At 38.8% G+C, this 26640-nt stretch overlaps 1 protein-coding gene across 1 annotated transcript in view; it reads left to right on the plus strand.

Annotated features, from left to right (window-relative positions):
- The window catches only part of ADGRV1 (adhesion G protein-coupled receptor V1), a 561037-nt gene that overhangs the window by 377979 nt on the left and 156418 nt on the right, over window positions 1-26640 (plus strand). The window contains exon 85 of the mRNA XM_016186350.2: window positions 4291-4469. Coding sequence (XP_016041836.2) covers window positions 4291-4469 — 179 coding nt within the window. The remainder of the gene's footprint in view (window positions 1-4290; window positions 4470-26640) is intronic.

The following is a 26640-nucleotide window of genomic DNA, read 5'->3' on the forward strand; positions in this document are numbered from 1 at the left end:
TGTGTCCAATTTCTTCCAGAGGTGAAATCAGCTGTAGAGAGAGGAGAACTCTACTTTAGTTGGAGTTGGAATGTAATGGTGAAAAGCTAACGGGATACAGAAAAGGAGAACTCATGACCTAAGCATATATCCCAAATGAGCATGCCATACATAATATGTTCAAATATTGCTAATTTCACAAAAATATGAAGTGAGATCATCTGGACTGGGATGACGGGAAAGGAGAGTGAGTGTCGTTTGCAGACACTTATCACGGGGTTTTGAAAGATTGAACCCCTGTGTCTACAACCGCACTGTAATCCATTAACCCCTTCTACCCTAAAGACAGCAAAATCGTATAATAATTTGAAGTGAGCCAATGAAAAAGTATCTCGTGTTTGGATTATGTCACTTCTAGAATAATTAAATGATGCTTTATCACATAAAATTTCTGTTATATAAAAGCATGACAATACAAAGTTATATAATGGAGAACACTGTCCTTGGTGTATACATCAGTGGATGGATTCCTCTGAGTAGGAAAGGGATTCCCCCCCCCTCCCCAATCAACAAAACATATGACTTTCACTTCACTGAGTACTCAAGAATTCAGCTATACTATACCTTGATCTCACTGGGACATTGCCTATATAAATCTGACAATAATGTTTGTCTTAGTCTTATCTGAGCCTGAGGTATAAATGAGAGAGTTACTTCAAGGTTCATTGAGTCCAACTGATGTCCATCTGGGTAAAAGGCAACATTTTGGATATGTCCTGATCTGTATCATGGAATCACTTTAAAGGTCATTTACCAAGCTGTACTCCCTTTCCCAGTTCTTTCACCTACTACACCATGAAGTGACTATGTTTTATGGACACACACTGACATAGCACTTTTATTTTGGAGGTAATTTTTAATCATCCTGTCTTTGTGTGAGTTTTCATTCCATTAATAGGCAGTATTGATTGCCTCAGCCCCAGACTTTTGATACAGCCCCTTTCATTTGATCCATTAACCTATACTAGTTATAGAAAAACAAAGGGTCTGAATCTCTTAGACCTAATTTTTTTTAGAATTTAGACCAACTTTACATATGCAACAATTCAACACATACTTCATAGTAATATTTACAAGCAGATGTACATAACAGTATGGATTGCTGACAGGAAATAAAATTCAGAGACAAAAATCTCCCAAGTAACCAAACTTTTTTTTTTTTAATCTTTTCCTGGTTTAGCCAAGTTAATACTAATCCCTCAAGGCTAATTCGTTCCAGATAGAATCTTACTTGGAAGCCTCAGTAAATAGTATCTGAAGGCCTTCACACGAATATTAAGTCATGTTTATTGTTCAAATAGGAAGAGTTTTTGTTGCTTTTCTACTTACATTGGGTCTTAAGCTATGTTTTTTAAATTTTTTTCTCACTTGCTGACATCCTAACAGAATTTTTCAAGGACAGGCAACATTTTCCAGGGGTAACTGTGTATTTAGCACTATGTATTTAGACTATATATTTAACACTTTTATGTTTCATTTAATTTATATAATTACCAGTTTGAACATATAAAGAGATAGGTACTTTGAGTTTCCTGTTACTTGCTCAAAGTATCCCTATGAAAGAGAGAGATAGAGAGCTAGTTATCTGTAGTTTCACTTTTTTTAAAAAATTGATTTAATGATTAACAAGACCATAGGCTAAGAGGGATACAATTCCACACAATTCTCACTGCCAGAGTTCCGTATCCCATCCCCTCCATTGGAAGCTTTTCTATTCTTTATCCCTCTGGGAGTATGGACCCAAGATCATTATGGAGAGCAGAAGGTGGAAGGTCTGGCTTCTGTAATTACTTCTCTGCTGGACATGGACGTTGACAGGTCGATCCATACCTCCAGCCTGTTTGCGACCAGGGTTATAGCTAGGACAGACTATCTGCATGACAGATCTACTGTTCCTGGCAGGCATTTCCCCTTCCTTCCTTCCTTCCTTCCTTCCTTCCTTCCTTCCTTCCTTCCTTCCTTCCTCTCTTTTTCTATCTTTCTTTCTTTCTTTCTTTCTTTCTTTCTTCATTTCTTTCTATTTTATTAGATAGGAAAGAGAAACTGAGAGTGGAGAAGGAGAGATAGAGAAGGAGAGGAAGAGAGATACCCGCAGTACTGCATCACCATTTGTAAAGCTTCCTCTTTGTATATGGGGAGCATGCAGCTTGAACCCTGGTCCTTTTGCATGGCAACATATGTGCTCAACAAAATGTGCTGCTGTTCTCCCAGCTTCTCTCTTTCTGACATATGAAATTATGAAGAGATATCAGGTAGATACATATTATGTAAAATATGTATGGCATGACATTCATACCCACTGTTGTCATGTATTAATGATAATTAAGCATACGTGTTACTCATGGAAGGAGAACATTGTAAGGCAAACTATGTAATTGGTATATGTGACTAAGATGCAAGGTATACACTGGTTGTAAACATCTGTTTCTTCATCTGATGTGTCCCCTCAGTCTTCTCACTCTACATTTTTTTCTCTTACTTTTTAATAACATATGCAAAAGATGTAAGATATAATACATGTAATATAGAAATTTTTATTAACTAATTACTCCCACTTTTTCCCCTTTTTCTTTTTACCAGAGCACTGTTCAATTCTAGTTTATGATGGTGCAGGGGATTGAACCTGAGACTTTGGAGCTTCAAGCATGAGAGTCTCTTTGTATAACCATTATGCTATCTAGCCCCCACCCTTCTTTTCTTTCTTTTTTTTTTTCTCTATTTGGATTATTAATGGTTTACAGTCAGCAGTGAAATACAGTAGTTTGTTTGTACCTGTGTAACATTTCTGTTTTCTACATAACAACTCAACTCCCTCTAGGTTCTCCTCTGCCATCATGTTCTAGGACCTGAATCCGTCCCCTACCCCAGAGTCTTTTACTTTGGTGATATACACCAACTCCAGTCCCAGTTTTGCTTTGTGTTTTCTTATCTTCCAACTTATTTTTCTTTTCTTTATTATTATTAGTTATTCAATAATGATTGACAAGATTGTGGGAGAAGAGGAGTACAGTTCATGCAATTCCCTCCACCAGAGTGCCATATCCTATCCCCTCCAATGGAAGCTTTTTTATTCTTTATCCCCCTGGGAGTATTGAACAGAGATCTTTATGGGGTGAAAAAGGTGGTACTCCCACTTCTTTGAGGGAACAGTAAGAGTCAAGAAAACAAATGACTTCCCATCTCCTTAGCTGCAATATTCTCATTTTTAATTTTTTATTATCTTTCTTTATTGGATAGAGACAGCCAGAAATCAGGAGGATAAGTGGGGGGAGGAGAGAGCAAGAGAGACACCTGCACCACTTGCAAAGCTTTCCCCCTGCAGGTGGAGACTGCAGACTACAACCTGGGTCTTTGTACATTGGGACATACTCACTCAATCAGGTTTGCCCTAACTGCAATATCCTCAATGCTTAGTTTGGTCTCTTAACTTTAATAAGTACCCAGTAAATATTTGTCAAACGATTGGATATGAAAGAGTCAGTACAGAGTGGGCCTGCAGAATAACATGCTTGTATTTGGCACTGCTTTGCTGTATGTCTGAACCAGGTTTGAGGTTTGAACTCAGCCCCTACAGATTGAAGGAGGCTTCGGTGTATTTACTGTAATTACTATGATATCTCTCTCCCTCTCCCTCTCCCTCTCCCTCTCCCTCTCCCTCTCCCTCTCCCTCTCCCTCTCCCTCTCCATGTCTCATTCTTTCTACTTGAAAAGGTTTAAAAATGGAGGTGGTGCACACATAACATAGAATGCAGAGCACCTGGATTCAAGCCCCAGGTCCCACCTGTGGGGGAGGGAGGAAGCTTCAGAAGTGTTAGTGCAGTGCTGCCGGTACTTCTCTCACTTCCTATCTTCCCCTTCCCTTTCAGTTTCTCTGTCTTTATCCAAAATCAGTCCATCAATACAGATTTTAAAAAGGAGAAAGTACAAACTGAAAAGGAATCATTGCCTTGAAAGCTGCCCCATCATAGGACAATGTCTGGCGTTTCAGTTTAAGTACTGTGTTTCCATATGCTAGACCCTGAATAAATAAATATTGATTCAATACTAATGCTATTTATTTTACTATTTTCATGAAGTTGTTCACGTGGGAAATTGGCTGGAATATCAGCCTATTTTGCAAGGACAAATTTACAGAACAATTAGAAACTTAGGACTAGCTATAGTAATTTTTTTATAGCTAAGTCAAGTGAATTTGGGTCTTGTACTATTAGTCCAAAACATGCTCATTTTATCCTCTCTTCCCTTCTTTAGTCAGTGAATTTCTGGTATGTGCTGGTGATGAATGATGAACACACAGAAAGACGCTATCTGCTGTTCTTCCTTCTAAGTTGGGGACTTCCAGCTTTTGTGGTCATTCTACTCATAGCTGTTTTGAAAGGAATCTATCATCAGAGCATGGCACAGATATATGGACTCATCCATGGTGACCTGTGAGTATATCTGGGGAAAACACATTGTTTCTGCCTTCTTATGCCCAGGTAGTGTTACCAAGAATGGTTGGCTAAAATATGTGGTATAAGGAGTACTCAGAAAAGTTTCGCTTTCCTGTCATAGTGTCTGAGGCTTTCCCCTCTCTAGTTATCCTCTTAAAAATGAAACTCTTGGGAGTCCGGCTGTAGCGCAGCAGGTTAAGCACAGGTGGCGCAAAGCGCAAGGACCAGCATAAGGATCCTGGTTTGAGCCCCCACCTCCCCACCTGCAAGGGAGTTGCTTCACAAGCGGTGAAGCAGGTCTGCAGGTGTCTGTCTTTCTCTCCCCCTCTCTGTCTTCCCCTCCTCTCCATTTCTCTCTGTCCTGTCCAATAACAACGACATCAATCATAACCACAACAATAAAACAACAGGGGGCAACAAAAGAGAATAAATAATAAATATTTAAAAAATAAAAACAACAACAAAAAAAAACGAAACTCTTGTCTCTTTAGTACTTTTGACACATGTAGTTTTGTCAGGTAAGTTCCTATGTCAAAGTAATTTGCACCTTAGCATCATTTAATTTATTAGATTAAGACAATAAAAATGAGCTAGCAAAATCAGGGCATTACTAATATTTTTGATAGAGTAGAGAGTGGGGGGAAGGTACTGGAGATAGCCTGTCTAGTAAGGTGCATGCTTTACTGCTCAGGGAAACCCAAGAGCAGTCCCGGGGAAGCTCCACGGGTGGTAGAGCAGTGTTGTGATACCACTACCTCTCTCTGAGGAAACAAAACAGTACAGAACAACAGGGACAAAGTTTCTTTAAAGCCTAATAGAACTATTCATACTTATTTATTTCTCATTCTGTCTGTGTCAGTTTGGTAAATTGTCTTTTCCATTAGTAGTCCCACTTATATAACTGTTCAAGTTTATAATAATTACAAGGTCTGTCGTGACGAATCCTTTTTTATTCTTGATATTGATAATGTGTGTCTTTTTATCTTTGTTTACTAGTATCCATCCTGGAAGGTCATTAGTATTATTGTTCTTTTCTGAATCCAGTTTTGAGTTGTTGATGCTCTCTGTTGTGCATTTATTTTCAGTTTCATTTACCTTTGTAGCCATAAAACTTTTTCTAAGTTTGAACTTGGTTACTGTTGCTTTTTGCTTAGTGAGTACAGATACATATTTAAATTTTTCTGAGTTTTGTAAGGCAGAGTTGACATATAAAACATTATGTAAGCTTAAAGTAGAACATGACAATTAGATAAATGTTATCTATTATCCAGTAATTGCCATCAGAGGGTTAGCTGTAGTAATTAGTGTAATTACCATTTTGTGTCTGGTGGTAACGTTTAATATGTACTTTCTTAGCAACTATTAAATATATAGCACATTATTGTGAACTGTAGTCACCATATGGCACATTGTATCACAGAACTTACTTACGTCTTCTCTAGGAGTTTATAACTTTTGACCAACACCACTCCATTATTCCCCTCTCCATCCTTTGGCAGGTACCACTTTACTTTCCGTTTATGTAAGTTCAAATTGGTGATATAACCTGCTCCAGCTTTTAGCAAAATTTTATACTTGAGTTCTGTTTCTGAGTTATTTCCAGACCACCTGAATGAACTGTATTGAATCTCTTTGTGAATAGTTAACCATTTTTTCCCTTAGCTTAGTTTCTTGGCTGATTAGGACTCCCCACCCCCACCCCAAGTCTTACCTTGATAGTGCAGAAAAAAAAAGAACAAAATGCAAAACAACATCAAGAGCTAGAGTGGATGCAAGAGGGATATATGATCCTGAGAATTGTTTATACAAGAGGATATAATGTTCACATAGACTAATGTCACTATTGAAGGGTCGAGTGACTAGGAATAAGTGTCTGATTCCTGCCCTATTGAAGGCAGAACAGCACAGGTATTCTTATCTCTTCTTTCCTGAAATACAATGGCACATTTATAAATGTCAATAAATAATCATTGACATTGAGAAATATCAATAAGTTCTTTGAAATACAAGACAATGGCGTGTTAATAAGTGCCAGTAATAAGAACAATAACATACAGATACTTTTGCACCTTCAAAAGTATTATGTACAAAGACCTAAGTGAATACTTTTAAAGTTGAAAGAAGTATCTGTTGGCTAATAAGGAAATATATATATATATTTTTATTTATTCATGAGAAAGATAGGGGAGAAAGAACCAGCCATCACTCCGGTAAATATGCTGCCGGGGATTGAACTCGGGACCTCATGGTTGAGAATCCAAAGCTTTATCTACTGCACCACCTCCTGGACCATGGAAACACATAATTTTAAAATGGACTACAGTTTTAAGCTTTTCAGTAACCAGCTTTCTTAGTAGTTCAGCATCACATGGTACTTTATATACTCATAACAAATCTCGGTTATAACTAGTTATAATTATTCTGGTCTTGAATTACTTATTTTATAAATGGTTCAGTCCTTCAAAGCTAATCTAGTTGTGCTTGTTATACTAGGAGAAACATAGTTAATATAGATGACAAGTATGTGTGTTTTAAATTAAAACTAAGTAGAAGGTGAACAGGAAGTATGATAGTATGAGAGTCTTTATTGTCATTAAATTACATTAAAGGGAACCATGATAAATGTTGCTAAATATAGGAGACTGTTTACTTATTGTGTGAAGATTAGGAAAAAATATATAAATCTGTGAGAGCAGAATGTTGCTAGAAATCTCATTATGAAGTTACTCAGGTAGGGGATGTCACATTAAAAAGCACAAGAACAGATAGATAACAGCTTTAGACTAGCATTTCCATTCATTCAAAATTCTAAAATAGGGGCTGGGCAGTCCTGCAGCTGGTTAAGTACACATGATGCAAAGCGTACGGACCAGAGTAAGGATCCCAGTTCAAGTCCCTGGCTCTCCATCTGCAGGAGGGTCGCTTCACAAGCAGTGAAGCAGGTCTGCAGATGTTTCTTTCTCTCCCCCTCTGTCTTCCTCTCCTCTCCCGATTTCTCTTTGTCTTATCCAATAACAACAATAATAACAAGGGCAACAAAAATGGGGAAAAAATGGCTTCCAGGAGCAGTGGATCTGTAGTGCAGGCACCAAGCCCCAGCGGTAACCCTGGAGGCAAAAAAAAAAAAAAAAAAAAAATTGGGAGTATGCATCACTATAAAGTCTTAAGGACTTTATAAGGACTGGAAAATGTCTAACTTGCTTTACTAAAGTTATAGTCAGGATATCTTTTAAGACACATTATAATTCGAAACTTCAAAAACTTGCTGGTATCTTCTAATCTGAAAATACTCAGTTTATTTTACTTTTTTAAAAATGGCTACCAACTATACAACTTATTCTCCTAATAATTCACTCTATTTTTTATTGAGACAGTGTTGGTTTATAGAACTGTATATGGTTAGGTAAACTGGTTCACCTCTCTCCGAATAGTATAGAGTCCTGCCATGTTTACTGTCAAGATGTCAAGATGTCACTCTCTCCCTTCCTGCATTCCATAGGGCCCCCTTCCACCACTCCTTCCCCTGCACCTTTCCTTTTAGTAACTTCAGTTGCTTTTAGAGTTTGTCTGTTTTTATGCTTTGCTCAACTCAGTCTCTAGTCTCTAATCGTAACTTTTTCTCTGCTTGGAGCAGAGCCTTGCCTTTTCTGCTATTTTTGTCTTAGAAAAATGACAGTCAGCACTTTTGGTTATATCATCATTGCTTCTCTTTACTTAATATACAAGGTGAACTTAAGCAGAATAGAACTTCATAAAATATGGGATCCAGCTGCTAGACAGTAATCTTTATAAGTCCTTAATAAATGTTAATTCACTTTCTTTTATTTTTCTTTTACCTTATTTTTGCCCCTAGGGTTGTTGCTGGGGCTTGGTGACTGCACTACAAATCCACTGTTCCTGGAGGACATTTTTCCCTTTTTGTTGTTGTTTTTTGTTGTTGTTGTTGGTTAGAACAGAGAGAAATTAAGAGGGGAGAGGAAGATAGAGAGGGAGAGAGAAAGAAACTTGCAGACCTACTTCACCACTTTTGAAGCGACCCCCGCTGCTGATGGGGAGACAGGGGACTGGAACTGGGATCCTTGCACATATCCTTGCACTTCATACTATATGCACTTAACCCAGTGCGCCATCACCTGGCCCCTTTAATTCACATTCTATTTGAATTTCTCTGTGAAAAACAATGCATATCCTTTCAGGGTTTACTCATATTGAGTATATTTAGATTCTAGTTCATTATCTAATTTTTGAGTTCAGGCCTAAGGAAGAGAAACATAAATTAAAATTTTCATTAAAATATTTCTTTCTGCCAACAGTTTTTATTTATAAAATAAAAAATAGAAAATATTAACAAAACCATAGGATAAGAGGGGTAAAACTCCACACATTTTTCCACCACTGGAGTTCTGTAATCACATCCCCTCCAATGGAAGCTTTCCTATTCTTTATCTCTCTGGGAGTATGAACCTAGCTTCATTGGGAATAATAACAAATTACAAGATTGCTGTCCTTACATGAATCTAGTTTATCTCCCTGTGGTACGTTTGTACACCATACTCACTAATACTGACTGACATCGACATTTCCTCCACCATTATGTACTGTATCACCAAGGCCCAGGCCCACTGTCTCCTCCCCTCCACCTCCTCCTTCTCTTAAAGTCCTTGGTCATGTTTGAACAGACAATTGCTATTTAAACTTTCACATTGAATTATCTGTTTTTCTTTTTTAAAAAATATTTATTTATTTATTCCCTTCTGTTGCCCTTGTTTTATTGTTGTTGTTGTGTTGGATAGGACAGAGAGAAATGGAGAGAGGAGGGGAAGACAGAGAGTGAGAGAGAAAGATAAACATCTGCAGAGCTGTGTCACTACCTGTGAAGTGACTCCTCTGCAGGTGGGGAGCCGGGGGCTTGAACTGGGATCCTTGTGCTGGTTTTTGCACTTTGCGCCACCTGCACTTAACCTGCTACGCTACCGCCTGACTCCCTATCTCTGTTTCTTAAGTTCCACCTATGAGTGAGAGCATTTCTTATTTTCCTCTCTTCGACTTATCTTACTTAATATTATCCTTTCAAAATTTAACCAAGATACAGAATAAAAGCATTAAGCTCCCCCCACCTCCCATATGTGAAGACTGGGACCTTGAATCTGGGTCCTTGTGCATGGTATTGGTTGCTTAATAAGGTGTGCTACCACCCGACTCTTATTTCTTAGAGCTGAGTTATTGAGTTATATATATGGCAACTTTCTAGGGCAAAGTGGTGGCAAACCTGACTGAGTGCACGTTACAATACACAAGGGTCTGGGTTCATACCCCGGCCCCCACCTACAGGGGGAAAGCTTCATGAGTGGTGAAGCAGGGCTACAGGTATCTCTGTCTTCCTCTCTCCCTATCTCCTCTTCCCTCTGGATTCCTCTGTGTCTCTATTCAATAAATAAATTAATAAAAAATTTTTAAAAACTTTAAAAAATTTTATTAGTGATTTGGTAAGGTAACATGGGTAGATAATTCCATGCAGTTCTCCCCACCAGAGTACTGTGTCCCATCCCCTCCATTGCAGAGTTTCCTTTCTGTTTATCCCTTTGGAGGTATGGGCCAAGATTAGAGCAGATGAATTAGGGGTTTGGGGGTGGGAAGAAGCTAGGAAGTCTATTTTAGGTATATTTCATGGGGCCTATGGTAATTTTTGCTGGAGCTTGATAGCTAACATGTAGGTGGACTAAAAACATTGTTTGGGAAGAAGATGTCAGAGCTTAGAATAGGGTTAGAAAGCTGAATTAAGGCAGACAGTAGCTCCCAAACATGAGGAAAGTAAATAAATACAATTCATTTTACCCCATTGATTTGACCTAGGGCAACTATATATTCCTATTAGCACAGGAGTCTGTGTAACCTCTGAGTCTCTTGTCAGTCTGAGTTCGCTGTCCATGGTCACACCTGGGAACATTTCAGGACCAATCTTCTTCAAGTGACAGAACAGATGACCACAACTTTCTTAGCCATTTATCTGTTGCTGAGCATTTGGGTTATCCCCAAATTTAGGCTATTAAAGATTTTCTGCTAAGAACATTGTGTACATAGATCTATTCTTATATGTGTTTTTTGTGTTCCGTGGATGGATTCCTATATTCCAGATCATAGGACAGGCCCCTTTTCTAATCTTTTACTAGGGAAATAATGATTTATAAGACAGCTGTTGCCTCCATGGATACAGTCTCTCATCCTTCCATAGTAAGAATCTGTTCTCTGAGTCCACTACCAGTGTAGTTTCTCCTATACCACTGTGCAGAGTTTATTTGGTGCCCAGAGTTCAGCTGACCTCTTTTTTTTTTTTGTCTCCAGGGTTATTGCTGGGGTTGGGTGCCTACACTATGAATTCACTACTCCTGGGGGCTATTTTCTCCCTTTTGCTGCTTGTTGTTTATTATTGTTGTTACTGCTGTCATTTTTGTTGGATAGGACAGAGAGAAATGGAGAGAGGAGGGGAAGACAGAGAGGGGGAGAGAAAGATAGACACCTGCAGACCTGCTTCACCACCTGGGAAGCGACCCCCTTGCAGGTGGGGAGCTGGAGGCTCCAACTGGGATCCTTATGCTGGTCCTTACGCTTTGCGCTATGTGCGCTTAACCCGCTGTGTTACCTCCTGGCCCCCCTCAGCTGACCTCTTTCTACCCATATTTTGGCCTTGCTTCGACAGACCGTTTCCTCTTTTCTTCTTAAGACCTACCTGTGAGATCATATGGTATATATAAAACCTTCTCTTTTGGGATGATGCCACTTAATAGGATTCCTTCAAGTTTCATTCAAGATAAGCAAGGAAAATTAGCTCATCATTTTTAGTAGCTGAGTATTATTCTTTTGTGTGTGTGTATAGCACTTTTCCTCTTCTTTTCTTCTTTTTCTATTCTACTCTTTTTCCTTCTATTTCTTTTTCTTGATAGAGATAAAGAGGCAGAGAAAGAGAGAGAGAGAGAGAGGGGAGGAGAGAGGAAACTACATCATTAAAGCTTCCTTTAATGCAGTGGGGCTGGGCTCAAACCCGGGTTGTACACATTGACAAAGCAGCACACTATCCAAGTGAGCTATTTACCCCCCCCTTTATTTATTTATTTACTTACTTATTTGTATTTTTGGATAGCACAATTTTTCTTAACCTTTTATCTGTCATTAAGCGTCTGGGTTGCTTTCATATTTAGGCTACTATAAATAGTGCTGCTATGAACATAGGTGTACGTGGACCTCTTTGGATAGGTGTTTTCTCTGAGCAGATACTTGGGTCCATTTCTAATGTTCTGAGGTATCATCGGGCTCTCTCTGCCTTTTTTTAAAGTGTATGGCATTTTTACAGTGGTGAGGTAGCCTCTCTTTGTTTCATGATTTGCATTTCCTCTGATAATCAGTAAGTGAACAGGTTTTTCATTTCTGTTGACCGTGGGTGTAGTGAACATTCTGACATGTCCTCTCCATTTTTTGTTGTTGTTGTTGTTGTTGCTGCTACCAAGTTTTGTGAGCTATTTATATATGTTGGTTATTAACTCTTAGATATGTATGGTGTGTAAACATCTTTTTGTAAAATTAATTAGGGTATCCTTTTGTTTTGGTAAAGTTTCCTTTGTTGAACATAAGCTTTTCAGTTTTATGTAGTCCCATTGGTTTATTTTTGCTTTTGTTTTCCTTGTGAATGAATGGATTTAAGAAACCCTTTTACACTGCTGGTGGGAATGTAAATTAGTCCTACCCTTGTGGAAAGAAATCTGGAGAACTCTCAGAAGGTTAGAAATGTGTTTACCCTATGGCCTGACAATTCCTGAGGATATATTCTAAGGAAACAAACACAGTCATACTCAAAGACAACTGTGTATACCTATGTTTATAACAGCACAATTTGTAATAACACAAACTTGGATGCAATCTAGGTGTCTAATAACAGATAAGTGGCTAAGTAAGTTGTGGGATATATACACAATGGAATACTGTTCAGCTATTAAGAATGATTGGTGAGTTCTCTTTCTTCACCTCATCTTGGTTGGAGCTGAAAGAAATCTTATTGAGAAAATCCAGAAAGAGAAGGATGAACATAGGATGATCTCATTCATGGGCAGAACTTAAGAAACAAGAACAGAAAAGGGAAACGTAAAGCAAAACTTTGACTGGTTGGGTATATAGAACCAAAGCAAGAGACTTTGGGGAAGGAGGACAGAGAGGAGGTGGCGGGGGTGGGGGGTTCAGATCCTGACATGATGATGGAATTAGTTTGGGGAGTGAGAGTGTTTTGCAGACACCTATACTGAAGAGATGGGAAATTGCACTCATTTGCTAACAACTATAATGTAAACCATGAACCTCCCAATAAAAAAAATATTTAGCAGGAATTGGGCAGTAGTATGTTAAGCACAGGTGGTGCAAAGCACAAGGACCGGTGTAAGGATCCTGGTTCGAGCCCCTGGCTTCCCACCTGCAGGGGAGTCGCTTCACAGGTGGTGAAGCAGGTCTGCAGATGTCTGTCTTTCTCTCCCCCTCCCTGTCTTCCCCTCCTCTCTTCATTTCTCACTGTCCTATCCAACAACAGTGACATCAGTAACAACAACAATAATAACTACAACAATAAAACAACAAGGGCAACAAAAGGGAATAAATATAAAAAGTAGTTAAAATTTTAAAAGAAAACACTCTCCATTAATGTCTTGGGCACTCTTTTCTTCAGCCGCCACCCAAGTTCTGTGCTCCTTGCCCTCCACTAAGTATCCTAGTTCTCACCAAGTCTTAGAGATATTTCAGTTACGTTTTTAGTTTTGAGTTCATGTGCTTCAGTTTTCTATAGTCCACATATGAATGAAACCATCCAGTAATTGTCTTTCACCTCTTTTGCTTACTTCATAAAGCATAATCACTTTGAGTTCCAACCATTTTGGTATCTCTCTACAGGTAATTAATAGTTTACCCAGACATTCTTTCCTTTGGGATATAAATCTTATTAGTGTAAATTTCACTTGATGAATTAATCACTTGTTCTCTTGTTTTTTTTAATATTTATTTATTTAATTTTTTGTAATTTTATTTATTTATTTTCCCTTTTGTTGCCCTTGTTGTCTTTTAATTGTTGTTGTCGTTATTATTGTTGTTGTTACTGATGTTGTTGTTGTTGGATAGGACAGAGAGATGGAGAGAGGAGGGGAAGACAGAGAGGGGGAGAGAAAGATAGACACCTGCAGACCTGCTTCACCGCCTGTGAAGCGACTCCCCTGCAGGTGGGGAGCCGGGGGCTTGAACCGGGATCCTCACGCTGGTCCTTGCACTTTACGCCACCTGCACTTAACCCGCCGTGCTACCACCCAGCTCCCTTAATATTTATTTATTTATGTCCTCTTGTTGCCCTTGTTGTTTTATTGTTGTAGTTATTATTGTTATTGATGTCGTTATTGTTGGATAGGACAGAGAGAAATAGAGAAAGGTGGGGAAGACGGAGAGGAGGAGAGAAAGATAGACACCTGCTTCACTGCTTGTGAAACGACTCCCCTGCAGGTGGGGAGCTGGGGGCTCGAACTGTGATCCTTACACCGGTCCTAGCACTTTGTGCCACGTGCACTGAACCCGTTGTGCTACCACCCAACTCCCTCTTGTTATTTTTTTATACTTGAAGTCTATTATATCTAAGTAAGACTGTCCCTGCCTTTTTCAGGCCCTATTTGTCTGTGTAATTATTTTCCATCAAGCTTCTTACTTTGAGTATAGGTGAATCTCAAATAAATAGCAGAATTAGGATTATGCTTTCTGAACTGCACCGCCACTCTGTGCCTTTTAGTTGGCAAATTAAGGCTACCGACATGCAGTGGAATTATAGGTATAAAAGTGTCTTGCTATTTTTCTGTGTCTTCCCTGTGTTTTCTTGCAGCTCATCTCTGTCTCTTTGTTAGTCTCTCATTCCTCTGTCTTTGTAGCTTGACATATGTCGTTTGTGTAGTGATCAGATTTCATTCTAGGTATTCTGGATATGGAGTTACATATGGTTTAAACCTCAAATTCTGCGCTTCTTGGCTTATTTTAAATTGGAAGCAGGTAAGTCTAAAATTTGCTTTTAGATTCTCCTGTTACTTGCCTTTCACAAATGTTGTAAACACAAAAACAGGCATCTTGTTACTTCTCAGAATATTGTTTTTGTTCTTTTACGTCAGGTCGTTTAGTATTTCTTGCAGAGCTGGTTTGGTGATGATGAATTCCTTCAGCTCTGACTTGCTTCATGTTGAATTTGATTTATTTTCATGGGATGCAAGACTGAAAATCTCCAACACTTCTCTATTCTATTTGCCTACTATTCAAACAGCATGACAGAGTTTCCTGTAAAGTGCTTGTAGTTACTTATAGAGAGATAAACTAAGGGGAGGCCTTAAATAAATCTAGCATATGTTCTTTAGAATTTGAATAAAAATTGCAAGGACTTTTTTATATTTTAAATTTATGATTAATAATAGGTTACAAGATTGTAAGATTATAGTGTGCGGTTCAGAACCACACCTACCACCCAAGTTCGGTATCCCCACTATATTGATCAGAAGTCTTATAATTTGCTTGCTTCTTCTATTTTTTTTTTCAAGTTCATGTTTATCAGATCTCTAGATTGCACATATGAGTAAAACCATCTGGTGGTTGTCTTTCATCTCTTCATTTTGATAAGCATAATCACCCCCAGTTCCATCCATTTTGTCACAAAGGACCCAATATCATCTTTTTTGATTGTAGAGTAGTAATCCATGGAGTATATATTCCATAATTTCTTCCTTTTTTTTTTGCCTCCCAGGTTATCACTGGGGCTCAGTGCCAGCACTACAAATCACTGCTCCTGGCAATCATATTTTTGCTATTGTTATTGGTGTTGTTGCTGTCATTGTTGTTGCTGCTGTTGTAGGATAGGACAGATAGAAATTGAGAGAGGAGTGGAAGACAAGAGAGTGGGATAGAAAGATAGACACTTGCAAAGTGCTTCACCACTGCTTCACCACTTGCAAAGTGACCTCCCTGCAGGTGGGGATGCTGGGGGGCTCACACCAGGATCCTTGCGCTGGTCCTTGCACTTAGCACTGTGTGTGCTTAACCCAGCACGCTACCACTGCCCAGCCCTGTTACTCCATAACTTCGTTAGCTAGTCATCTTGATCCTCTCTGCAAAAGTTGTCTACTTCCTCTCCTATGCAGACTTTGGATAATTTGCATAATAATCACACAAATAGTATGAGACACAATTTGGTACAGTAAATTTGTCAATAAATAATAACCAAATTTGGTTAACTGGTTTGCTTTAAGAATTTAGTTGTTGCTGAAATGTCACATAGAATATAATTGACTGTATAAAAATTTGAATTCTCTGGGCTGGGTAGCTAGTATAATGGTTGTGCAAACAACTTTCATGCTTGAGGCTCCCAGGTCCCAGGTTCAATAGCCAGCACTACCATAAACTAGAGTTGAACAGTCCTCTGGTCTTACCAAAAAACAAAACAAAACAACAAAACAAAACAAAAGTTTTTCCCATAAAAATTGAATTCTCCTTAGGGGGAAAAAAACAACCTAAGTTACTCCTATTAAAAAATCTATCTAGGGAGTTGGGCGGTAGTGCAGCAGGTTAAGCACACGTGGCATGAAGCACAAGGACCAGCAGATGGATCCCGGTTTGAGCCCCCCGGGGGTCCCCACCTGCAGGGGAGTCGCTTCACAAGTGGTAAAGCAGGTCTGCAGGTGTCTATCTTTCTCTCCTCATCTCTGTCTTCTCCTCCTCTCTCCATTTCTCTCTGTCCTATCCAATAACAATGATGACATCAATAACAGCAAGAATAACTACAACAACAATTAAAAAAACAACAAGGGCAACAAAAGGGAAAATAAATAAATACTTTTTTAAAAAAACTAATAATAGTTAAACTTTTATATTTTTAAATTTTTAAAAAATATTTATTCCCTTTTGTTGCCCTTGTTTTATTGTTGTAGTTATTATTGTTGTTATTGCTGTTGCTGTTGTCGTTGTTGGATAGGACAGAGAGAAATGGAGAGAGGAGGGGAAGACAGAGAGGGGGAAATAAAGACAGACACCTGCAGACCTGCTTCACTGCCTGTGAAGTGACGCCCCTGCAGGTGGGGAGCAGGGGGCTCGAACCAGGATCCTTATGCTGGTCCTTGCACTTGGTGCCACATGCGCTTCACCCACTACGCTACCGCCCGACTCCCAAACTTTTATTTTAACCAGCCTGGAAGGGGGAACAGTAGATTAAATATTGAGTTCTCAAACTTGAGATTCTCCCTCCCTCTTTCCCCTCCCCCTCTCCGTCTCAAATAAATACTTAATATACTTAATACTTTATTAAAACTCTTTAAGGCAGCAATACATTTCATTTGCTGTTAAGACTTCTGTTGTAAAAAATCTGCTTCTGTCATATCGACCAATTTTGTCAGCTGTATTTTTCCCTTCCTCCCTTCCTTCCTTCTTTCCTTCCTTTCTTTTTGATATGAGAGAGTGGAAGAGAGAGAGAGAGGGAGAGAGGCAGAGAGAGAGAGAGAGAGACTCCATAACACCAAAGCTTCCTAACAGTGTGGTGAGGGCTGGCCTCAGACTCAAGTCACTTGTATGGCAAAGCAACATACTGCTCACTGAGCTATTTTCACTGGTTGTGTTCTCGCTCTAAATGGTAATTCTATTAAATGTTTTGTTATTTTTGGCAACTTCTTCTCTTGTCATTTCCTCTTAATCATAGGACTAATGATCCTTTTGGTAACACTTAAAAATCGGTTCCCTCCATTCCTTTTCTATTTCATTGGTCTTGCATTTGCTTCTGCAGTCCATGCACTCTCAGCTCCTTTAGAAAATGTTAAGGAGTTCCAGACTTTCTCTTTGTTCCTTTTTATTCTCTTTGAAGAGTATTTCCTTGTTCTGCCAAATGCAGTAGTTAAGATCTTAGACAAAGGTTGTTTATTCTGTGAGACCTCGGAAAAATGTAAACAAAATTGCTAGTTTTTACCTGTAACACCTTGAAACCCTGTCTTACTATTTCTAAGATTTTTTTCATCATTAAGCTTTTTATATACTTCAAGTCACAATGTCATAATGTCTGTTGTATTTTTAATAATCCTGCAGCCTACAGTCCCAGGTATTTTATTGTGTGCGTATCAAATACCTCAAGGGTGCATGACACAGCTGGTTTGTGGCTTTGTTTAATGTTCATGTTGTAAATGCACCCACTGTGGTTGATTCTGCGCTACCAATTCAGTTAGATACTACTGAATACAAAGATGGAAAGGATGCAGAGAGTTGGGCAGTAGCACAGTGGGTTAAGCGCAGGTGGCACAAAGCGCAAGGACCAGCATAAGGATCCCGGTTCAAGCCCCCGGCTCCCCACCTGCAGGGGAGTCGCTTCCCAGGCGGTGAAGCAGTTCTGCAGGTGTCTGTCTTTCTCTCCCCCTCTCTGTCTTCCCCTCCTCTCTCCATTTCTCTCTGTCCTATCCAAAAAAGAAGGATGCATAATCACATATTTGGCATTTCTGCCCTACTGCCCCTTTTTAAATTTTTTATTATCTTTATTTTTTTTATTTTTTGGGTAAAGACAGCCAGAAATTGAGAGGGAAAGGATGATAGAGAGGGAGAGAGAAGAGGAAAAGACACCTGTAGTACTGCTTTGCTTCACCACTCAAAAAGCTTTCCCCCAAAGGTAGAGACAAGGGTCTTGAACCTGAGTCCTTGCTCATTGCAACATATGCACTCAACCTGGTGCGCCACTACCTGGCCCCACAATCAGTTCTCAAGTACTTTCAGACCAGCCTCAGCACAATCCTTTTGACAATTCTATGGTGCAAAGCATAGCAATTATTTTATTTATCAATAATTCAAAATAATCATCGCAATTATTTTCAGATGTTTCTGGAAAATAATCTTATTGATAGTGGAATAGGGGTACTAATCTTTTTATGAAGTGGATTCTGATGCTATCCTCAATTGTATTTGCATGTGACTTACTAAGTCTTTGATTTTAAAAAAAGTGCCTAAAATGTTACTCCTAATTCACAGAAGTAAATCACAGAGTGACACAAAGACTATTCACCATTTCTGAAGCTCCCTCCAAGTGTGACTTTTTCTCTTCTGTAGAGGTGAAAGGAAGCAACTGTGAACTTCCACTCTCAGAACCTCTGCAAAATAATCTTTCCTCAAGGAGATGAGAGTATTCAGTTTGACATTCAGACCTGAAATTACTTCCTCTGTAACTTTGTACTAGCCTAGCATTGCAAGTAAGTCACAAGTCCTTAGCCTCTACTTATTGGTCTTTTTAAGACTGAGCCTAGACAACATGGATCATACAATCATAATGGCCCAAGAATGACACTGTTGATTTCCTCAGGATGTGAAATAAGATATTTTTAGCAGGTTTCAGAATAAATTTTTCTTTTATCCCAAATTTTCACTCTTAATCTTTGCTTTGTCATATAATAATCTGTCTTTGATATATAATTTAGTTGAATAAAAATAACTAGAAATCTAATGACCCTGGGTCTATACTCCTAGAGGGATAAAGAATAGGGAAGCTATCAGGGCAGGGAGGGGATATGGAGTTCTAGTGGTGGGAATTGTGTGGACTTGTACCCCTCTTATCCTATGGTCTTGTTAGTGTTTGCTTTTTATAAATAAAATTTAAAAAATAATAATTAGAAGTCTTATTCTGCTGAAACTGTTGCATTTGAGTATAATGTAATAAGATTTAGGGTTTTTTTTTTCTTTTCATTTTGTAAAGGCAAAGGAGAAACAAGTCGTGTCATGAAGAAAAGTTAGAAGTTGTTTTTCTGGTTTTTTTTTTTTTTTTTTTTTTTTTTGCCTCCAGAGTTATCACTGGGGTTTGGTGTGTGCACTATGAATCCACTGCTCCTGGAGGCCATTTTTTCCCATTTTTGTTGCCCTTGTTGTTGCGCTTGTTGTAGTTGTTATTGTTGTTGTTGGATAGGACAGAGAGAAATGGAGAGAGGAGGGGAAGACAGAGTGGAGGAGAGAAGGATAGACACCTGCAGACCTGCTTCACCGCCTGTGAAGCGACCCCCTGCAGGTGGGGACCCCCGGGGGGCTCAAACCAGGATCCTTAGGCTTTGCACCATGTGTGCTTAACCCGCTGTGCTACCACCCAGCTCCCATAAGAAGTTTTTATTAAGCTGTGCTAAATATGTGCTCATGGCACCAAAGGGAATGAATTTCAGAACAGTGTCATAGCTCTTTATGTATTTGAAATCAAGGAGAAAAAGAATAACTACATCAGAGAAACTAAAAACATCAACAATAACAATAATAACCACAGCAAGGCTACAACAACAAGGGCAACAAAAGGGGGAAAAATGGCCTCCAGGAGCGGTGGATTCATGGTGTAGGCATTGAGCCCCAGCGATAACCCTGGAGGAAAAAAAAAGAGTATACATTAACATAAAAGAAAAGTTAAATGAATTGTGAATAAGTACTTTGTGTATTTCTAAAATATGTTACTTTATGAATGCATTAAGTCATCACATGCTAATTATAGCAGGGTACATAGTCCTGTCTCATTCATAAAAGTTTGTCTATGGGAGATCACAAATAAAATAGTCTTTAAATGTGAACTTCTAAAAGTTAGCTGGCTTAGGATGTAGATGTTAGTAGGAGGACTGAATGAGTGGGGATATATATATATATATATATATATATATATATATATATATATATATATATATACATACATACTCAGGCTTCCTAAATAATGAATAATGATCTCATTGAGCATTTCTGAGAAGCGGCAGTCTCTCATACGCAGTTCCTAGGGTGGATCAAAAGAACCAACTAAATATGAGTACATATCTATCCATCTCTGAAAAGAAGGGGAAATGGTTGGCTATACACAAAGGCTACCAGTCTTGTTTTCAGCAGTCAGAAAGGGAACTTTTCACTGACCCTTAAATGTCTTTAATTATAAATCATAAGTGACACTTTTTTTTTTGAAATCTACTTTCTTTTTGCTGAATCTCAAAAGATTTGGAAATAAGGAAATCAACATTTTCATTTGTTCAAATGGATTTTTGGTGGTAAAAAAAATTTAGGTGTAAGATAATTTCAGATATTTTAACCACTGGAAGATAAAAGCTATAAGTGATAGTCTAAGAAAAACAAAAGAACTAAAATTGTCTAGGGGCAGGGAAATGGATCATTAGTTGAACGTTAGACATGTATGTTTAAGCCAAGGTTTGATGCCTGGCCTTATTGTATGCCAAAGCTGAGTGGAGCTATAATCTCTGTGTCTATCTGTCTATCTACCTACCTACCTCTCCCCACTCCATATTTTTCAATTGAAAATAAATTATTTTTATATAAAAACCTTTGTTTGACTTATCTGTAAATGTCTGGTTGTACTCACAACCTCCTATAAGTCAATCTAGATTTATAGTGTAAAAACAACTTGGGGGAGGGGCAGGTACCGGCACACCTGGTTGAGTGCACATATTACAATGTTCAGACCTGGGTTCAAGCCTCCCAGTCCCTACCTACAGAAGAAAAAAATTGCAAGTGGTGAAGCAGGTCTGCAGGTGTCTCTTTATCTCTCTCTCCTCTATCTCCCCTTTTCCCTCACAATTTCTGGCTGTCTCTAGCCAATAAAAATTTAAGAAAGGAAGCAAGGGAGAAAGGAAGAGAGAAAAAAAGAAAGAACTTTTTCAAAATAAGTTTAACCCAACTGGAATTTGTTGATCTTAAATTTTAAAAATATTTAATAATCATTATGCAAAGGGATGGTTCTTAGAGTACTGAACAAACTGTTGTGACTTGTCTCTCCATTCCCTGATCATAAAAGTTCAGATATTATTTGACTTTGTATTCTCAATATAATAACCAATTTGATAATAGATGATTTCGTAGAAAGTACTTTTTTGAGGAATATTTTCTTAGAGATGGCAGTGTGTTTATTGAATTTAATTTTTATCACATATATATATGTAAATATATATGACCTGTTCTTCTTCTAGCGTTTGCCCTTCTTCCGTAGCCAGTCAACAGGTCAGGTTGAAAGCTGTCAGGAGCTGCTTGTTGCTGGCTTTGAAAGTGACTGGGATCCATGTGGATTCAGTTGGCTAGAAAGGATCGTCAGTTTCCCCAATGAATGGCTACTCACGGGATGCACCACGAGAAGGTCGATCCAATGCATCCCTATATGACCTGTAACAATATATAGCAAGTTATTTACAGTAACTTCTCTAGAGAAAGAGATGGGGAAGATGAGTCAAGAGACTTTGTACTTTTTTTTCTAAATTTTTTTTAAATTTACTTTTTATTTAAGAAAGGATAAATTAACAAAAACATAGGGTAGGAGGGGTACAACTCCACACAATTCCCACCACCCAATCTCCATATCCCATCCCCTCCCCTGATAGCTTTCCCATTCTCTAGCCCTCTGGGAGCATGGACCCAGGGTCGTTGTAGGTTGCAGAAGGTGGAAGGTCTGGCTTCTGTAATTGCTTCCCCGCTGAACATGGACGTTGACTGGTCGGTCCATACTCCCAGTTTGCCTCTCTCTTTCCCTGGTAGGGTGGGTCTCTGGGGAAGCGGAGCTCCAGGACACATTGGTGGGGTCTTCAGTCCAGGGAAGCCTGGCCGGCATCCTGATGGCATCTGTCACCTGGTGGCTGAAAAGAGAGTTAACATACGAAGCCAAACAAGTTGTTGAGCAATCATGGACCCAAAGCTTGGACTAGTGGAGAGGAGGTGTTAGGGGGGTACTCACTGCAAACTCTAGTGTACTTCTGCTTTCAGGTATATATTTTGCACTAGTTTATGGATACTTGTGAACATATGCTCTCTCTCACAGAACCTGGTCTATATCTAGGTTTTGAGACTTTGTTAGAAAGTGAACCACCTGGGATGGAATTAGAGAATACTATGAAAGGAAAGGTCTCACCTGAGTAATGAAGCTGAAGGGTTGTCATTCCACACGTGAAGTCTCTGGACACAGTCTGAAGTGAAGCATGTTGAGGTGGCAATCGTTGCGTTGACTAGGTTGAGATCAGCAGATGCAATATTATTTGATATGGGTTGGGAGAGGCATGCGGGAAAGTGGGCCCTATCCTAAGGTTCCAGGACTGGGGGAAATACAGGCTCTATAGTGGAAATGTGAGGTTCCTATTGTCTTAGGGTTCAAAAAGACAGTTAATGTTATCATCATATTATTTGGTAATTGGGTTAACTTTAAAAAGTCCTTTTGTTAGGGTTTGCTGTATAGTACCCAGTATCTTGTATATAGCTGTGCCATTGGTTGCTTCTGATCTACTTGGTCTAGGCTTTTGAGAGAGTCCGCATATACACAGCCTATATATTAAAAATACTCAGTCTGTGTTTTAAAAACTTTACAAATTTTTTTATTTATGAAAAGGAAATACTGCCAAATACCATAGGATAAGACGGGTACAACTCCACACAATTACTACTACCAGAACTCTGTATCCCATCCCCTCCCCTGATAGCTTTCCTATTCTTTATCCCCCCAGGGTCATTATTGGGTGCAGAAGGTGGAAAGTCTGGTTGCTGTAATTGTTTCCCCGATGAACATGGGCGTTGGCACTGCTCAGCTTTGGCTTATAGTGGTGCTGAAGATTGAACCTGGGACTTTGGAGCCTCAGGCATAAGAGTCTCTTTGCATAACCATTATGCTATCTCTCTTTCTCAGTTTTCCTTTCTTCTTATAGTGTTTATCGGAAACTTACTTTACTACTTACATTAAAAAAAAAAAAGTTTAAGGCTCAAAAATGTGATACCTTAACCTTTGTGGATGGAAAACTTGCCAAATTTAGCTCTGTGTTACTTTATGTTTGAATTTTCAGTAAAAAATATCTTACTATTTATAATAAAGAGAAATTTAATTTGAATATTTTTATAATTAAGAATATCACTTCAGAGTCTTTCCTGACTTATAGAACTAGTTTCTCTTTTTAATTCTATGCCAATTTCATTTTCATCCACAGTATCCTTACTTAGTTATCATCACCTTAAAAAAAAGAGAGGGGAGTTGGGTGGTGTCACAGCGGGTTAAGTGCAGGTGGCGCAAAGCTCAAGGACTGGCATAAGGATCCCGGTTCGAGCTCCCAGCTTCCCACCTGCAGAGGAGTCGCTTCACAGGCAGTGAAGCAGGCCTGCAGGTGTATGTCTTTCTCTCCCCCTCTTTGCCTTCCCCTCCTCTCTCCATTTCTCTCTGTCCTATCCAAAAACGACATCAATAACCACAACAATGTTAAACAGCAAAGGCAACAAAAGGGAAAAATAAATAAATATTTTAAAAAATTTAAAAAAGAAAACTACTGCCTAAAATCCTCGTAGATCTGACTCCACATTTCCATCATTTCAATTTAAAATATTGTGTTCCAAGTCTTCTTTTTATGGACCCTCTGTATATCTTGGTACAGTAGTAAATTTTTATCTGTAGAGCAAGAAAATGGTGAGTATTGAATTCTCTTTTTTTCCTTGTCCTATCATTGGAAGTTTAACATTTATAACATAGGGGCTCATGTTTTGTATTCACAAAGACTTTTCCGGGGTAGATTTGATAAGGCAAGAGGAAAAAAAAGTGTTGCTAGCAGATACTGTTTCACACTGAATAAACAAGACCGCTTTTGCTTGGAATTGCACTGCATTGATAGTAGTGGCAATTAACTGATTTGCCCATTTAAGGTAAAGCATTTTTCTCCTTGGGAAATGAACCATACTTCTCTTCATTTCTGAGAATCCTCCTTGGCATCTAAATGTATCTTGACTTCATTCTCTACCCTCCATTCTTCGCATCTAATAAAATTCTTCCTTCTTTTTAATTATTTCTTCACAGTGTACTGGCTGACATTTGACCTTTGCTTCCCATTCTCAAGACTAATGCTTAAATGTATGGTTTGTACTATCAGAATACAATGAATGAATGAATGAGTGAGTGAGTGAATGAATGATTGAATGAGTGGATGGATGAATACTTAGTCTCCTGCTGCTTCCCTTCAGTTTTACCTTACATTGGGTCCAAGATGGCCCACCTTCCCCTGCTGCTCTTGTCCTGGTGCCCTGTTTCTGACTTCTTCCTAAATAAAATGTTATTTCCCTTGTCCCGCCTTTGAGTATTCCTGGATGTCTTTTCAGTTTGGTCTTTAACAATCAGACATTTCATTGGTTTCAGTCTAGTTAGAAAACATTTAACTCCCCTTCATACAGTATGTTATCTCCTTCCTCTATCCTTCTGCAGTAGTTTTCTCTTCTCTGGTTACATTGTCTTTTATAACATATTAATTTTTTAATAAATATTTTGATTTATTTTATTTATTATTGGAAAGAGACAGAGAGAAATTGAGAAGGGAGAGTGATAGAAAGGTAAAGAGACAGAGAGACATCTGCAGACCTGTTTCATCACTTGTGAAACTTACCCCCTGCAGGTGGGGACCAGGGGCTTGAACCGGGGTCCTTGCACACTTTAATGAGTGTGTTTAAACAGGTGTGCTACCGCCTGGCTCCCTATTCCATATTAATTTAACTCAGTTTAGCTCTTCAAGTTGAAGTGAATCACAGCTGTTATCTAAACTCATCATTTGCCACATTCAATATAAATCCTAGAAGGATTATAAAATTAAAAAGGATTATAAAATTTGTGGCTGCCTTCTTAACTGATGATCTCAGAGTGTATAGGATAACTTTCATGGACTACAAGCCTCCAGAATCCAGAGGTTGTTTTCTCTTGTATCATTGCTAAACATAAGGAAATGAGATAGCAAAAGAAGCCGAGAGAGGGAGAGAGAGAGAGAGAGAGAGAGAGAGAGAGAGAGACAGACAGACAGACAGACTGACTGACACCTGGGTCCCAAGTTTAAATGCACATGTGGTGCTTTGTCTCTGCATTTGTGCGTGTAAACAAGTTTGAAGCTTGCTAGAGTTAAGAGCTAAGGGGGTGGCTGGTGTGTGTAAGAGCAAGAACCTTCCAGGGTCTAATAAATTCTGAGAGCACTTCCCCACTGTACAATAGCAAGTACCAAAAGATGATTAGTGATCATTTTTGAACACGCAAAAAGTAGTATTTTTGTTGTCATTAAAACAAGGTGTGATGCAACTCAATCAATTAAAGGCTTATTCATATATATATATATATATATATATATATATATATATATATAATGAAAGAAATGTAAGTGCTCATTAAAGGCTGAGTGGCTGGAGCAGGAGCAGGTGGAGTAGATAACTAACTATAGAGCACCAGCTTGCATGCCTGAGATTCCATAGGCCACCAGTTCAATCTCAGGAACTACTTTATGTCAGAGCCGAGCAGTGCTCTGATCCATTCTCTCTGCCCCTCCATCCTTTCTCATTCTCTCTCTCTCATAATAAATAAATAAAACTTAAAAAGAATGAAAGACTAAAATTTTGTGGTACACGTACAGTGTGTACCACCTACTAACACAGAATGGAAGAAGAAGAACTTTGACATCAATCAAAGCTGTCTTATTTTTCTCCCTGTTTTTGATTCCCTAGTTGCCCTTGTTGTTATTGTTGTTGTTATTACTGTTGTCGTTGGATAGGACAGAGAAATCAGGAGAGGAGGGGAACACAGAGAGGGGGAACAAAAGAGAGACACCTGCAGATCTACTTTACTGCTTGTAAAGCAACCCCCCCCCCCCGGGTTCCAACCAGGATCCTGCCATGTGTGCTTAACCCACTGCACTACTGTCCAGCCCCTTGCAAAGTTGTCTTATAATTATAAAATCTAGAAATGTTGAGATAATGAGTTACTTTTTCTTTTCTTTTCTTTTCTTTATTTTTTATTTTTTTTACCAGAGCCCTGCTTAGCAACTCAGGCTTATGGCTTATGGTGGAGCCTCGGGCAGGAGCGTTTTGTTTCTTTCTTTCTTTTCTTAAGATTTTTTAAAATTTATTTTCCCTTTTGTTGCCCTTGTCGTTTTTATTGTTGTTGTGGTTATTTTTATTGATGTCATTGTTGGAAAGTACAGAAAGAAATGGAAAGAGGAGGGCAAGACAGAGAGGGGGAGAGAAAGACAGACACCTGCAGACCTGCTTCACTGCCTGTGAAGTGACTCCCCTATAGGTGGGGAGCCGGGGACTTGAACTGGGATCCTTAACACTGGTCCTTGCTCTTTGTGCCACATGCCCTTAACCTGCTGCA

The sequence above is a fragment of the Erinaceus europaeus genome, chromosome 11 (genome assembly GCF_950295315.1).
Source record: "Erinaceus europaeus chromosome 11, mEriEur2.1, whole genome shotgun sequence".
NCBI classification, from domain to species: domain Eukaryota; kingdom Metazoa; phylum Chordata; class Mammalia; order Eulipotyphla; family Erinaceidae; genus Erinaceus; species Erinaceus europaeus.